This window comes from Vombatus ursinus, unplaced genomic scaffold (assembly GCF_900497805.2).
Source record: "Vombatus ursinus unplaced genomic scaffold, bare-nosed wombat genome assembly UNPS02014809.1, whole genome shotgun sequence".
NCBI lineage: Eukaryota > Metazoa > Chordata > Mammalia > Diprotodontia > Vombatidae > Vombatus > Vombatus ursinus.
The window spans coordinates 21,417,144-21,433,705 of NW_020954587.1; the positions used below are offsets into that span (position 1 = coordinate 21,417,144).

The 16,562-nt window shown below is 37.0% G+C and overlaps 1 protein-coding gene across 2 annotated transcripts in view; it reads left to right on the top strand.

Annotated features, from left to right (window-relative positions):
- Window positions 1-16,562, top strand: part of MORC3 (MORC family CW-type zinc finger 3) — a 62,169-nt gene that overhangs the window by 11,435 nt on the left and 34,172 nt on the right. The window contains exon 2 of one of the 2 annotated variants that reach the window (XM_027875417.1): window positions 10,844-10,916. In XM_027875417.1, the coding sequence (XP_027731218.1) occupies window positions 10,844-10,916 (73 nt within the window). Of the gene's footprint in view, window positions 1-10,842; window positions 10,917-16,562 lie in introns of those variants that run through there. The other variant, XM_027875418.1, reaches the window with a different exon arrangement.

Genomic DNA, 16,562 nt, shown 5'->3' on the forward strand with positions numbered 1-16,562 from the left:
AACTGCAATACATTGCAATATACTGAAAACAAAATAATGAATAATTTTAGATTTAAACAGAAATAAATTTAAAAACAAGTTTTACTATTGTCTTACAATCTAGTAAATTGTCTTGTGCACTCCACTTTGGAGACACTTAGTTTATGCTAGTTTTCTGAGTGTTTGCACCAAGATATATAAAGGATGAAAAAAGCTATTTACTTTATTTCCATTTTCTACCATTTGTTATAGTAGTTATTTTGGAATACAAATTTAACATCTCCTTAGATGTCAGAATTTTTGGCGACCAGTTTCAGGTTGAGGTGAGACTTTGTGTCTTACTGGTTTCCTTGTACGGTTCATTTTATCTGAGGCTATTGATTGTTTATATTGTGATTCAGAATATATTTTGAGGTATATTTGCAGTTTTTGTTTTCAGTGCTTTTGAAGATACTGAGCCCTCAGTGGGATGCTGGAGATCATTCAGTTCTCAGGTCCCTTGCCTTGCCCACCCAGCACCGATGCCTAGGTACTCTGTTTCCTGAAATTGCTTCTACTGCTTTGAGCAGTGTATGTGGGACCTTGGGTCCCTGTTCAGCGACCTGTGGGGGCTGCTTGTGTCCCTGGCTTCTGTTCTGAAAGGCTAACGTTGGGATCTGTATTCAGGTCCTTGATTATTGATGCTTATGCTGTTTTGTGTCCCTCTCCTACTGTCTTTCCGGTCCTTGCATTAGGTCCTTTTGTGCAAGCTTGAGCAGTGGTTTCTGGTGTGTCTCCCTCATGGCCTGGCTTTAGATGATTTCTAACCTATTTATGGAAGTTTGTCTTGTATTTCTTGATGCAGCTCTTCCTTGTTAAATATTTTTCTTAATGACTTCAATGAAAGTATGCTTATCACTTCTACATATTATATGACAGTCAGGATCCAAAATGATACCATTATTCTAGAAAGAGGGGCTGAATCTAATAAGATGAAATTTAATGGAGATACAAGTCCTAAACTTTGGTTTAAAAAATTAATATAAGTACAGAATGGGAGAAGTATGACTAGACAGTAGTTTGTATGAAAAAGAACTGGAAGTTTCTGTGGACAGCAAGTTTGATATAAGTCAGTAGTGTGATAGAGCAACCAGAAAAGGAAGTGTGGTCTTAGGCTGCATAAAGAGTGGCATAATTAAAGAGTAAGGCAGGTGACAGTCCACTGTTTTCTGCTATAGTCAGACCATGTCTTGAGTATTGTGTTCAGTTTAAGGAAAGAGATTGATAAATTGAAAGGGGTCCAGAGAAGGGAGAGTAGGGTGTTGATATGATAGAATATCATGTCAAATGAGAATCAGTTGGCAAATTGGGGATATTTAACCTGGAGAAAAGTCTTAAGGTAGATGTGATAGCTGCTCTCAAGTGTTTTAAAGTTTTGTTTTAAAGTTTACACACAAGTGTAAAGTTTACACTGTTGTATAGAAGAGGAATTAGACTTGTTCTGTAGCACTTGACCCAGAGGATAGAATTAGGAGTAGTGAGTAGAAGCTGCATTTCTTTTCAGTGAAAGAGAAATGTTCCTAACCAGAGGTGGGGGAATCTTTTCATGTTGGAAGGCCACATAATATTTAACTGTAATCATTAAGGCCACATTCAAGAAACTTCAATTAGATATACTTAAAAATGTACATTATTTTGTAAAAACCTAACTACTGTGTACTAAATAATTTCAAAAAATGAAAAGTGTTAATTTAAAAGTTAACTAACCTGTTAATGACATTGTTGTGTGTGCTTTTTGTTGGAAAGCATTTGAATCTTTGGTTGCAGCATGGAGGTCAAGGTTTCAGTTGATCCTCTAAATGGGTACCAGTCATTTGTGACCTTAAGAGTATCTTGATTTGAGTTGGGTAGGAGAATGTGGATTCCCAGCAACAAGTGGTTGAAAAGCAAGAAAGCATTTTTGGTCATGCTGTTGAAGGTGTGGATACTCTACTGCATTTTTCCATGTTTCAATTGGATCTTTCTTTTAATGACTTTAAAATGTCATCTATTGAGCGCTCAGTCAATTCCATCTGTAGTTCTTTAGGTGCCTTGGTGATATCAACTAGGTGAGGCTGAAATGCTAATTTGAGTGTGATCTTATGATTCTCAAAGTTGGTAAACTTTTCATTGTATTCTCCAATTAATTGGTCTGTAACAGCTATGTATTCTTCAGATGATTTGCATATATCATCCTGCTCATCAGTGACCTTTGCTAACTGGGGAAGATGTTCATTTGAAATTTCCTTTTAAATAAGTGTTTTGAAAAAAGATAACTTTTTTCGATGCTTGGATTTTTTTGCCACATCATGTATAAACTTAGTTTTACCTTGCAAAGAAATGTTCAAGTTATTTTGATTTGACATGATATCACACAGAAATGCAGCTTTCCTATAGAAATCTTCTTTCAATAATTCACATCGCTGATTCTGTTCTTCATGAAATTTAACTCTCTATTCTCGAAGAGAGAACATTTTGGCTGACACCTGTCCCTGGGATAGCCAACTGATTTTAGAATGATACGGCAAATCCACACAGAATACCCCATTGTTGAATTTTAGCGTGTTAAGAAACTGATGATGCCATGTTGCATTTCAACAAACATAGTTAACAATACTTACAACTTGTTGCAAAGTGTCACTTAAAATAGTAGCTTTAGCACAGAGATTTTACTGATGCAAGGTACAGTGAAAAGAAATGAGAGCATGTGGATCTGTTAATACTTTTTTTACCTATGCAATTAACTTTTCATGTTTTCCTGTCATGGAATGTACACTGTCTGTACCTACACTCACTAAATTTACCAGTTTGGGTCCAGCTTCATGACATTTATCTCGAAAGTTGTTGAAGATACCTATTCCCCGTGTTTGCAAGAATGCCCAAAATAACTCTTCGTAGCAAAGTAAATCTTCTGTTACAAACTGTTAAGTATAAAATCTACACTGAGTCAGTAGTATCAGTTGATTGATCTAAAGCAATTGAATAATATATATTTTCCTTTTGAAGTATTGCATGAAGTTGTTCTGTTAAGTTGAAGGCTAATTCATGTTGCTGATCAGTTATAGTTCTTGAAAAAGGCAGTTATTTGTACTATGAAACGTTATCAGGGTCTAAGTATCCTACAGCTTCAACAGTGCATTCTTTCACAATTTCTACATCACTGAATGGGTTCCCTTTTTTTCCCTGAGAATATAAGCCTATTTTATAAGTTGCTTCATTGGCATTATTTCTAGGTCTTTTTGCTGCTTGAAAGAATTGTCTTTGCTTTTGGTTTTCATTTTTTAATTTCTGCAATACAACCTTTTATGCCTCTCCCTCTAATTTAAAATATTTGTGGTCCTTAAGAGTGTTATAATGCTGATGAGCATTGAATTTCTTTAATGTTGATCTTGCAGTATCACAAAGCAAGCAAATCATCTTATCTTTAGTAGAAAAAAGATAATATTGCAATTCCCAGTCCTCCTTAAAAAATCTGTTTTCTCCGTTCAGCATTCTCTTGGTCTTCTTTGAAATGATGGGGTATTAAGCAGACAGAGTTAAGAAATATTTCCAAGCTGTGCAACTACTCACAAATTCCGCTTCAAACAGAACCACGTTGCATCATTGTCAAAAGCTGGTAACAGACTGGCATACTCAACCCCCATCTCGCCACCCAGCCTTGTGCAGTAGTGATGGATGACAGGCGGGTGGGGGAAGTAGACCTAAATAATGAGCATAGCAGCCATCAATTTAGCCCTTTTGATTTACTGATATTTTAATTGTGCTGGTCAATCTGGGAGAATTATTTCTTTGAAACTAATTTTATTCTTTGGCATTTTAAATACGTTCAAACAAAAATGTACTAACATAAAAGGGTTTGTTTTGTAAAATTTGGATTCAGTCAGAAGGCCACAGGTTCCTCCCCTCTGTTCCTAACACTTAATATCTGGCTTTGAAAGATAGTAGATTCCCCCTCACTGAAAGTTTATCAGCAGTGACAATTTGTTAAGGATGTGATAGAGGGAATTTCTGTTCAAGCACACACCTACCTGTTAGAATTTATATGGCTTTCTTCAAGATTCAGCTTAAATTATGTTTTCTGCAAGAGGCCTTTTCAGGTCCCCCAGGTTCTAGAAGCCGTATGCCCTCCATTTTCCATCTTCTTTGTATGTATGGTGTATGTCCCTGTTCATTTGCATGTTTTCTTCCCCTTTAGGATGTACTAGAAAGTATATTCCTTGAGAATACAGACTATTTTGCCCTCTTTTTTTGTATCTCCAGTGCTTAGCAAAGTACCTAACACATAGTAAGCATTTAGTTAAGGTTTGTTGATTGATTGGTATCTCAATTCTGCCTACCTTTGAACTCCTACTCCAGAATCACACAAGTAGTATAGGTCAGACAGAAGCAGACATTGAACCCAGTTCTAGCCACTAATCCATGTTTAAGTACTAAACGAATTTATATCTTAAAGCTCTCCAGAGAGACAGCTAGCACCTCCAGTCTTTTGAAATTTACACATTTGGTAAATAACCAATTATTTTTCAAAATTGTTTTGATTTTCTGCTAAATTAAAAATAAAGTGCCACTTATCAGATTTTTGCTGTTCAGTCATTTTTCAGTTGTGACCCCATGGGGGTTTTTTTTTGGTAAAGTTACTGGAGTGATTTGCCATTTCCTTCTCCAGTTCATTTTACAGATGAGGAGACTGAGGGTCACATAGCTAGTGTCTGAGGCCATATTTGAACTCAGGAAAATGAGTAAGATTGGATCTTTCCATCTTGCCTACTCTTGAAATAGAGGGGCTCCTCGTGGGCCTGATCCCACTACTAATAGGCATGAAAGTTTTCATCTGTTCTATTTTCTGTTGTAGGCCAGTTTTACCCCACCTAAAGCAACACAGTGGCACTCCATATTCAATCAGCTCAGAATTCCCGAGATCAAGAGATCTACCAGCCTGAGCCTCCAGAATAGCTGGGATTATATATACCTGAGCCACCACTTCTGGTGTTGATGCAGGTTTTTATTAACAGCTACTCAAGGAGTATAGTATTAATAAATAAAATTAACAAACTGGATCCAAATTTAACCTTAAAATAGTTAACAACTCAATCTTTTCACTCATCTTTCACCCCAAATTGGTTAATTTTATTTGACCTAACTCTTTCCTTAGCCTTTGACAGAGAGGTGAAATTGAGAAAATAGAACAACAGGAGAAATAAAGGACTTTACAAAATTACAGACATAGACAGTTATCTCTTTATCTAAGTGGACTATTCCAAAGACCTAGATTTTTACATAATACGAATTTGCTGCAGACATGTGGAAGGAGGCAGGAGTGGGGTGTGAAGGGAGGGGGCTAGCAGATGCTTCAAGGACACATGGGGGCCAGGGACAGAAACCAGAACAGGAGGAACTGTGCATAGGCCAGCAATGGAGGACCTGGTTGGAATCCACAGGAAGAACAAGGCGGGGTGGGTGATGGCAGACACGTGGGGGCCTGGCATGGACACAGACAGAAGGGGGGTCACATGCGGGCAGACATGTGCTGCTGGAGCACAGACTGAGCAGAGCAGGGCCTGGACACATAGGCAGGTGGCAGAATGGGGCAAAGCTCTCTCTTAGGTCTTAAGCCAAGCCTCCAACTGGTGGAGGTTTAGGTGTTCTGCTTTCACTTGGAGGTTTTTTGTTTTGTTTTGTTTTGTTTTTTTAGTGGGGTGAAGGTGGGAGGCTTCAGTGCATGGATGGAGGGACTGGAATAGAGAGAGAGAGAGCACACAGTATTGTGTAGTCAAGTTAACATAGGTGTTTTTTTGGAATGCAGACTTTTTTTAGAACTCTTTACAGACCATAGTGTGAATTTAAGTAAAGAGAGAACTGTAATCACAAGCTGACTAGACTATCATGTAAAGCCTTGGATGATAGAATAAATAATGATAGCTCAAGTTTATTAAGTACTTTACTTGAGATAGTACTTTCACACATACGTTACTTTGTTCAGTCCTTACAACAACCTTGTGAGGTACATTGTATAGATACTGTCCTCACTTTAGAAATTAAGTGACTATGTGATGGCAGACCAAAATTTGAATGAGGTCTTCAGTTCTGGGGCTCTTGACTATCTTAAAATACTACCAATTCGTGTCAGACTTAAGATTTTTAGGCTCGTGGATTTAGAACCAGAAGGGATGTTAGGGGTCATATAGTTCAGACCTTTCATTTTACAGATGAGAAACTGAGGTCCACACAGAATAAGCAGTAGAGCCAAAATTGAAGCCCAGATCTTCTGACTCTGGAAATAGCAGTCTTTTCACTGTTCCGTGATACTTCTTCTGTAAATGCATACTTATAAACTTTCTAAAAAATTACGAATTTGACAAACATGAATTTTCCATGTACGAGGAACAGAAAAAGAGAAGTATGTATTAAACTGAATCTTCTTTATGTAGCACCCTTGGATTACTTTGGAGTTACTTCCCCAATTACCACTTGTGTTGGTCAGCACCTCGAGTGCTCAGACTTTTTCCTTTTAGAGTTCTAGGTATGGATACCACCAGGGGCTAGAACTCTTCCCCCAACCATGGACTTTCCATTGAATAAGAGCCAGGCTTAATTACCTTTAGAAATGGCACTTACTAAGCACATAGTAACACAAAGACAATCTCTCAAAAGACTGGGGCACTCCTAAATACACAGAATATCCGGAGTTGGAGAGAATAGACACACACTTTAAATACAACAGTGATGAGATACATGTGTCAGAGAATACACATAAATTATGTGAATATAATGGAATACTATTGTGCCTTATGTAATGAAAAGGACATTTTTTGAGAAATCTGGGAATGCATGTATGTAAACTAGTATGTAAATGTAAAAACTAGAATGAACTTGTATACAGAGTGAAGTGGGCATATCAGGAGAACAATTTATGCAATAAATTTGTAAAGATAAACAACTTTGAAAGACTTAAATCTGATCAGTGACCAGCTATGATTACTGAGGACTGATGATGACCTACGAGTATGATGATGAACCTTACTCCTGACAGAGAGGTGATATACTCAAGATGCAGAATGAAACATATTTTTGGATGTGACCAATTGTTTTTTCTTGCCTATATATATTTGTTAAAAGGGTGCACTTTTTCTTTTCTTTTTTTCAGCGAGGGAGGGGAAGGAGAGAAGAGAAAAAAATTTTGTTAATTGAAAAATTAAAAAGAACACAAGGCAAAAGGACAACTCAGATTTCTTGGTTACTGGAAATCTTTGTGATGTCCTCATGAAGTTCCCTTTAGGTATAAGTTATTTTCTGGGTTTTTCTTAGAGTGCTGAAGCTGCTTTTCCTCAATATGTCTAGTTAGTGTCTCAGTTCATAATGTAGGTGTTGCCAGTTACAGTCTGGGAGATTGCTACTGTCATTGGTTGTCTTCCTAAGTATTAAATTTAGCGTGGTAGTACTGACACTCTCTGACTTGTCTGTCCATCTTGGAACTTCCTTCTGTTTTCTTCTGTGTATTGTGAAACTCAAAAAATTATTACTTTTAACTCTGGAAGTTAGCATGTATTTTAAATTTTAACTTTGCAACATTTCTGCATGTGTCCTCTTTTCTCCTCTGACACTGCCACCATTGTGGTGTAGGCCCTTATCACCTCACACCTGTACTATTGCAATAGCCTGCTAATGGGTTTGCCTGCCTGAAGTTGTGGGCCCCCAAATGTCCAGTCTACAATAAAAAAAACTGAGTCAGAGCTCTGAGCCAATAACCATTTATTTAAAGGACCTGGCCTCCTTTACTGAATATAGGACCTCAGATCTTCCTCATGATCTGAGATGCCCCCTTTCTCTAGGATCTTGATTTTATAGTATTTGATAAGATGATACAGAGATGGTATAGAGTAAAATACAGAATCTCATTGGTTGACAAACCTATACCTTGACCCTCCAGGAGGACCTACAGTTCAGTCTAGGGTCAATGAGCTCATGGCTGATAGTAATAATCATAGGATGGGCAAGGCAAGGGTCATCCATTGGTTAAGTGGCCACGTCCATTTCCCCATATTGGACAATAGAGGAACAGAAGGACAAAAATAAGTGGAGAGGGGCTTTCCACATTATTAAGTTATCTCCACCATGCGGGCTCATCTCTACTACGCCTCGGCTCGGTGACTATGAAGGCATTTTTCACTTCCAAGGAACCAAAAAAAGAAAACGGTGGAGATCTTCTGGTTCACTTCCTTTGGTTAAGCAAGTGAACTTCCATTCAGCTCTGGAGCCCAATATACAGAACTTTTATAATGTAAGAGTATAAAAAAGAATCTGTCTAACCTTTTCTAATTGTCTCTAAGCATATGTAAAATATGTACTAATATTAATTGACTTGACTGGCCAAATGTATATTACTAAATGTATGTCAATAGACAAGTATAATAAAAGTAACCGCTACCCCTATGGAATCACACTTAATTGAATAATAATGATTGAAATAAATTAGGGGTTAAATTAATCATTTGACACAGAGTCTCTCCCCACTCTAATCCATCCTTCATTTGGTTACCAAAGTGATTTTCCTAAAGCACAGGTCTGTCCATGTCACTTACTCCTTTTCCCCTCCTCTGTAAACTCCAGTGGTTCCCTGTTGTCTCCAGGATCAAATAAAAAAATGCTCTGTTTGGCATTCAAAATCTTTTATAACCTAGCCCCCTCCTAACTTTCCAGTCTTCTTATATTTTCCTCTACTAACTGATTCAGTGACACTGGCCTCTGGGTTGTTTCAGGAACAACAGAACAAGACCGCCCTTGGCTATCTGTGGCTATTTTTCATACTCCCTCCTCAGCTCTCCCTACTGACTTCTAGTTGCTCATAGAGTTCACAATACAATGGGAAGGGAGATAACATGTAAACAAGTACATATAAACATGCTGTGTATAGAATAAGTAGAAAATAATCCCATCTTCAACAGGAAGCTTTTCCCAACCCTTCTTAATCCTAGAGCCTTCCCTTTGTTAATTATTTTATATTTATCCTATGTATTTAGCTTGTTTGTATGTATTTGTTTGCATGTTATCTCCCTTCTCATTGTATTGTGAGCTCCTTCAGGACCTAGACTGTCTTTTGCCTCCTTTTGTATCCTCAGTGCTTAGCACAGCTCCTGGCACATAGTAGGAGCTTAATAAATGTTTATTGATTGATTTGCCAATCTGATGAGTGTGAGGCAGAACCTCAGAGTAGCTTTAATTTGCACTTCTCTAATTACTAGTGATTTGGAGCATTTTATCGTATGTCTGTAGGTAGCATGAATGTTTTCCTTTGAAAACTTTGACTCTCCTTTGACTGTCAATTGGAGAATGACTTTTATTCTTAAAAATTTGAATCACTTCCTTATATATCTAGGAAATGATGCCTGTATCTGAAACTTTGATTTTATGTAGTCGATATTGTCCGTTTTCATCCCCTGTAATCTTTTCTATCCCATGTTAGGTCACTATCTCTTAAGCCTATCTATAGATCTTTTAATTGGTTTTCAGTTTCATTTACCTGCATTTATTTTATTGTTATGCTTAATGCTTCTACTTTTGTGAACCGTATTGGTTAATGAAATATATTTGCCTAAGAGTCCAGTCAGTCAGCTGTATGCTTAGAATGTGTTAATCTTGATGTAAGGTATACAGAGGTAGTTATAAAACATAGTAAAAGTCTGGAAAGCTTTTCCAGTTTTGGAGTTGTTGTTATTGTGCATCTTCGTGCTCTGAACAGTTCTGATAAAGTTAAAGTTTCTTGAGGGCAGGAACTGTTTCCTTTTTTTTTTTTTTGTATGCCCAAATCCTGATACTATGTATGTTGGAGGTGCTTGTTGAAATGAATTGGATTGAGTTCACATTTCATCTACCATTTCAAAACAGTTGTGAATCAACTTTTGCCTCAACTCAGTAACTTAGTTCCCCCAAATTTTCTATCGAAATATGTTAGGTAGATGCAAAAGTAATTTAAAATATTAAATCTGATTAGAATTTAAGATGCTTATTGTGAAAAGGAAAAAAAGGATCTATTTAAAAGTAATTTTTAGCTAGCTCTTAGGAAAGAGAGCAGTAAGAGGCACTACTGGAAAAACCATTAGATTTTGTATCAGAGGATTCAGATTCAGATTCCTTTGACACTACTTGTTTGACCTCATACATTCATTTAACCTCAGTATACCTCATTTGTTTATCTACAAAATGAACAGATTAGACTAGGTTACTTCTAAGGTCCCATTCACCAAGTCTTTTGAGCTCTGAGAGGTGAAAATAGGGAGTGTATTGTTAGTACAGATTATAAAGGTGCTTATACATCCTAAGGTACTTCTTTAACTTTGAATTGCTTATATGCCAGGAAAAATGTTCAAATCTTAAATCACTATAGTAACTTTAAAGGAGAATGTTTCAAAGTGACTGGTAAATCCCATAACCTGGGTCAGGAAGGGAAGTCTCAAAAAAGATTAACAAGGCTTGACTCTTAATTCAACCATCATTCACTAGTTTGAAATGCTTCATGTTTGTTTTAGTACATAAGACTTTGGAAAGGATTGTAGAGCTCCTAGTGAGAAATTGATTTGTACATATTTAGTAGGAAAAGTTACTGTAGTATTCATTTAATACTTCCTAATTCAATATTCTAAAAAAAAAAGTATTGAGTAGAGAGAGACTTTAATCCAGAGACAATACTGGCTTTTGTTCCTTTAAAATATGTTTTGAGAACACTGAGTTTTTTTGTTAGTTTGTTTTTGGAAACCAGTTGACTTAAATTGTAGAGCCCCAAAGATTGCTCTTGTTTGCTACTTAAGAAAATATAGATTGTACATGACCTACTTTTTTCTTTTTTTTTCAGCTGTGTCCAAAATTTTTGCATACAAATTCCACCAGTCATACATGGCCTTTCAGCGCAGTTGCTGAACTGATAGGTATGTAACTTGCAATTTTAGTAATAGATTGTTTTTTACCTGTTTAACAAAAGAAATTATACATGTTTATATAGTATGGGTTTAAATACATGAATTTTTACTTAAGAGCTCATGGAATGATTCATAAATGAGGAGACTGAAAACTCAACTTGAAATGATGTTACATGAAGACACAGTGGGATAAATAAATTTGTTTCTTCTCAGTACAAGATTGTTGCCATCTAGGGAAAAGGTTCCAAGACTAGTCGTTTTCCATTATTGACTTAAACTATGAGCTTATTACAGTGCAGCAAAATTCTTTACTCAAGACAGACTTCATGAAAGCTTCATTTACATACATATGTATAGTTTGAAGATTGATTCATTTTTACCGAAAGTCTGTATAGGAAATGCTTCTCATTTCTAAATAGCTATCCTTCTGGTGATAAGAGAAGTATGTTAGCTTTATGATAGGAAAAATAATAAATTCTTGCTCAGTTCAATAGGCATTAGGATGAGTCATAGTAATGATTGGGAAGCCACAAGACTTTACATGCCTTTTCATGAATATGGAAAGGGCAAAAGACGATTGTGAACAAGTTCACTCTGTAAAGCTATGATTTCTCCTAGGATTTTCCCTTAAGCCAGTCTGAGGTCAATAAAGTAGATGGACACACAAATGTGTGTAGAATTTTGTAAATATTTGGGAACTAGTGATCATAAAAAGCAAAATAAAAATGGTATCGAATTCCCCAGTGGCTTGCCATCACCTTAATCAGAAAGGGTACTGTTTCAAGGGTGGAAAGGTATTTCACCTCTCTCCTATGTTCTTTTTTTTTTTAAATTAATTTATCTTTAGTTTTCAACATCTATGTTCTTTTACACAGCTGGATTTACTGAAGATACTGCAGTTGTACTTGCACTGTCACTGAACCCTTACTGATGAATGTGCTCATCTCACTGAGGTTGAAATTGCCATAACAATATAAACACATATATACTGCACAGTCCCTTTAAAAGAAATATATAACCTCTAAATATTTAAAATTATAGTAAGAATGCCAATAAAGGACCAAAAGATTTAGGGTTAGGGTTAGATTATTAGTTCCCTCACTGCAGCAAGACAGTCCTTTTACTCTTCCCTAATTGATTATCCTGTTCTGCACAGAAGCCGTTCAGAACCTTCTCTCTTTTCCTCATCACTCTTCCCCTCATCTTCTTAGCTGAGGACCTCACCTCATATTTTGCAGATTAAATAGAGGCCATTCATCATGTCCTTCCCGTTCTCCTCTTGCCTGTATTTCTAAACCCTTTTATTCCTCTATTCTTTCTTTCCACTAGTCTCTGATGAAGAGGTAACCCTCCTACTTGCTCAGGCCAGTCCTCTACACGGGCACTCGATCCCAAATTCCTTGTCTTCTCCAGATTGCTCCCTCAGTCATCACTCTCTTCTGCTTATAAACATGCCCATTGTTAAAAAAAACCTTCACTTGATCATCTCCTTTAGCTGTTAAAATCGTTATTCCGTTTCACAACCAAACTTCTAGAAAAAAGCAAATACCCTTGTTGCCTTTACTTCCTTTACTTTCATCTCTAAAAGCTTTGCATTCTGGCTTCTGACTTCCTCATTCAGGTGGAACTGTTCTTTCCAAAGTTGTCAGTAACATTTGTAAAAACAGGCCGATTGGATTAGTCTGCCTCTGAGGTGCCCATGGCCATAAATCGATGATCTTCTTACCTCAGTTACCAAATCTATTGACACTCCTCCCGCCCCCCCCCCTTCCTCTTTCTTGACTACCCTGCAGCATTCAACACTTGTTGACTGCCCTATCCTGAATACTTGCTCTTTTCTAGGTCTTTGTGATACTACATTATCTTGAATTTCCTTCAAAGTGGTTGTTCTTTTGTTCAACTTCTCCTGTTCTCTTCTGGGTCCTTCTCTCTCTGTTCTTTTATTTGGTGACCTCATTAGCTCCCATGGGTATTATTGTCATCTCTATGCCGATTACTCACAAATCTATAAATGGCTAGACCTTGTCTGTCCCCTGAGCCCCAATTTTATATCTCTGACTACTTGTTGGAAATTTCAACTTGTATGTCCAGTGGACATTTGCAATTGAACTTGTCTAAAATAAAACCCCCCAATTCATTCCTGTCAAATTTTCATATTTCTGTTGAGAATAGCATCATCCTTCTAGGTTTCCATCATCCATAACTCTTCATTCTGTCTCACCAGATTAGTTGCTGTTTCTATCTTCATAACATCTCTTGAATCTAACCTCCTCTTTCCCTATTTACACGGCTATCATACTAGTTCAGATCCTTATAATCTGGACTATTACAATAACTTCCTAACTGGTTTTCCTACGTCAAGTCTCTGCCTTCTTCCACTATTCCCCCCCCCCTTTTTTTTTTGTGAGGCAGTTGGGATTGAGTGATTTGCCCGTAGTCACACAGCTAGTAAGTGTTACATGTCTGAGGCTGGACTTGAACTCAGGTCCTCTTGACTCGATGGCCAGTGCTCTATCCGTTGCTCCACCTAGCTGCCCCACAGAGTGATATTCCTAAAGCACACTTCTGACCACGTTACTCCTTTACTAGTCAAACCACATATAAATTCATTTTGGGAATGATACCAGTGAGCTGCAGCATGTCCATTGTGAGTGCAGCTGTGTGGTGCAGTGGAGGGAGTACTGGGCCTGGAAGCAGGAAGACTTGAGTTCAAATTCATCTTCAGATGCTTACTAGTTGTGTTACTAGGAGCAAGTCATTTAACCTCTGTTTGCCTCAGTTTCCTCATCTGTAAAATGGGGATAATAATAGCACCTATGTCCCAGGGTTGTTGTGAGGCTTAAATGAAATAGTTATTGTGAAGCACTGGCACATAGTAAGTGCTATATAAATGTTATAGTTATTATTAAATTCTAAATGCTCCCTATTGCCTCTAGGATCAAGTATAATAGATTCCTCTTTGACATTTAAAGCCCTTTATCACCATATCCCAGCTTTCTACCTTTAATCATGCATTCATGTCCTTCCTTCACTCTGCAGTCCAGCCAGACTGGTCTTCTTGCTGTTCCTAAGATACAGCATTCTATGTCCTGTCTCTTTGCCTTTGTATTATCTTTCCAACATGCCTGGAAGAGTGCACAGTGCTTTATCATCACTGCCTTATAGAATTCCTAGTTTCCATCAACACTAAGCTCAAGTGTCATCTCCTACATGAAGTCTTTGTAGATTTTTCTTCTATTCCACAGCTGCTAGTGCCCTTCGTATCACAAATTACCTCGTATTGAATTTGTACTTACTTGTGGACATATTGTCTCCCCAGATAGAATGCAAGCTTCTTCTTTTTTTAAATAGTATTTTATTTTTTCCCAATTATATGTAAATATAGTTTTCAACATTCATTTTTGTAAAATTTTGAGTTCCAAATTTTTGGCCCCCACCTCCCTTCCCCAAGAGAGCAAGCAATCTATCGGTATACATGTATAGGTTATACATGTACATTCATGTTAAACATTTCCACATTAGTCATGTTGTGAAATCAGAGCAAGAAAGGAAAAACCATGAGAAAGAAAACAAAAAAAAAAAGCGAAAAAAATATGCTTTGATCTGCATTCAGAGGCTGTAGTTTTATCTCTGGATATAGATAGCATCATGAGTCTTTTGGAATTGTCTTGAATCACTGTATTGCTTAGAAGAGCTAAGTCTATCAATAAAGTTAGTCATCACACAATGTTGCTGTTCCCGTGTAAAATGTTCTGGTTCTGCTCACTTCATTCAGCGTCAGTTTATTTAAGTCCTTCCAGGTTTTTCTGAAATCTGCCTGCTCATCATTTTTTATAGCCCAGTAGTATTCCATTACATTCATATACCACAACTTGTTCAGCCATTTCCCAATTGATGGGCATCCCCTCAATTTCCAATTCTTTGCCCCACCACAAGAAGAGCTGCTATAAATATTTTTGTGCATGTGTGTCCTTTTCCCTTTTTTATGATCTGTTTGGGATACAGACTTAGTGGTATTGCCAGATCAAAGGGTATGCACAGTTTTATAGCCCTTTGGGCATAGTTCCAAATTGCTCTCCAAAATGGTTGAATCAGTTCACAACTCCACCAGCAATGCACTGGTGTTTCACTTTTCCCACATCTTCTCCAACATTTATCACTTTCCTTTTCTGTCGTATTAGCCAATGGCATGATATCCCCCCTCCTTACCATTTTTGGTTGCCCACTTAGGACATAGTGTAGCTTGTTAATTTCCATCCCAAAATGTGGTGCCCAAAACCGAACACAGTATTTGTGGTTTGACTAGAGGATTGTTGAACTCTCTTATCACCGTCATTCTTGACTTTCATGTCACACTTTTAATTGATCTTGAGCTTTGTGTCCACTGAGACCTCAAGTATTTTATAGTTAGCTGTTCACAAGTACTTGAGAACTTGATTTTTTGAAATCAATTTGAATTTTACAGTTTTCTCTTACCATATTTTCTCTTAGAACTTCTTTGGATTCAGACTTTGTGATCCAAAATGTTAACTGTCTTTCTGTTTTTTGGTCCTGCAGTTATGCCTTCATTAAATCATTGCTAAAAATGTTAACCTGTTTATGGCCAAGGCCTGATCACTTGGACACTCCACTAGAGACCTCCTTCCAAGACGTAAAAAAACTTATATATTTTTATTCTAAATTTAATGTATACTAAAAAAAAGAATGTTTTCATATACAGAGTAGAACTGAAAAAGGGTTATTTGTAAAAACTTAAATTTTTATTTTGTACCATTTACTTTTTTTAAAAAGCATATAATAAATTTAACATTACTTTCAAAGCTGTCCTGCTTATCGGTTTCCTTCTGAATTTCAGTTCTCTGCTGTGTATTTCAGAAAGTGCTTCAATGATCGTATTATAATATTTCTTTCTTTCTTTTTTGGTTACCTTATCTCTAGCTTTTTCCCCACTTCTCCCTCCTTCCACACTCAAAAAGAAAAAAAACTATCCTCGTAACAACAATCAAGTGAAACGCTCAGATTTGCCATGTCCAAAAAAATGTATACCTCATTCTACACCCTGAGTTCATCTCCTTATGCTGCCTTATTAGCCCTCTGGAGTTATTTGGTCATTGCATTAATGAGAGGTCTTAAGGCTTTCAAAGTTCTTTTTCTTTGTAATGTGTTTGTTACTGTATATGCTGCTTTTCTGATTCTACTCATTTCACTCTGCATCAGTTCATGCAAGCCTTCCCAGCTTCCTACCTCTTGTCATTCTTATGGTGCAGTAATATTCCATGACATTTATATACTTTAATTTTTTTCAGCCTTTCCATAGTTGATGGGTACTTCCTTTGTTTCCAGGACTTCTACAACAAAAAGTGTTGTTGTAAATATTTTTATATGTATGAGTCTTTTTCCTCCTTTATCTCTTTGAGGTTATAAGACTAATTAGTGGTATCACTGGGACACAGGTTATGCATAGAAGAGGTGTTGGACTCTGTGCAGAATAAGAAGTAAACTTTTTGGACATGGATAATGCAGGGATTTGTTTTGCTTGACAGTGCATATTTTTTAACTGCTTAGAGGCATCTAGGTGTTAAAGTGAATAGAGTGGTAGGCCTGAACTCAGGAATACCTAAGTTCAGATCCTCAGACCTAGCTGTGTGATCCTGG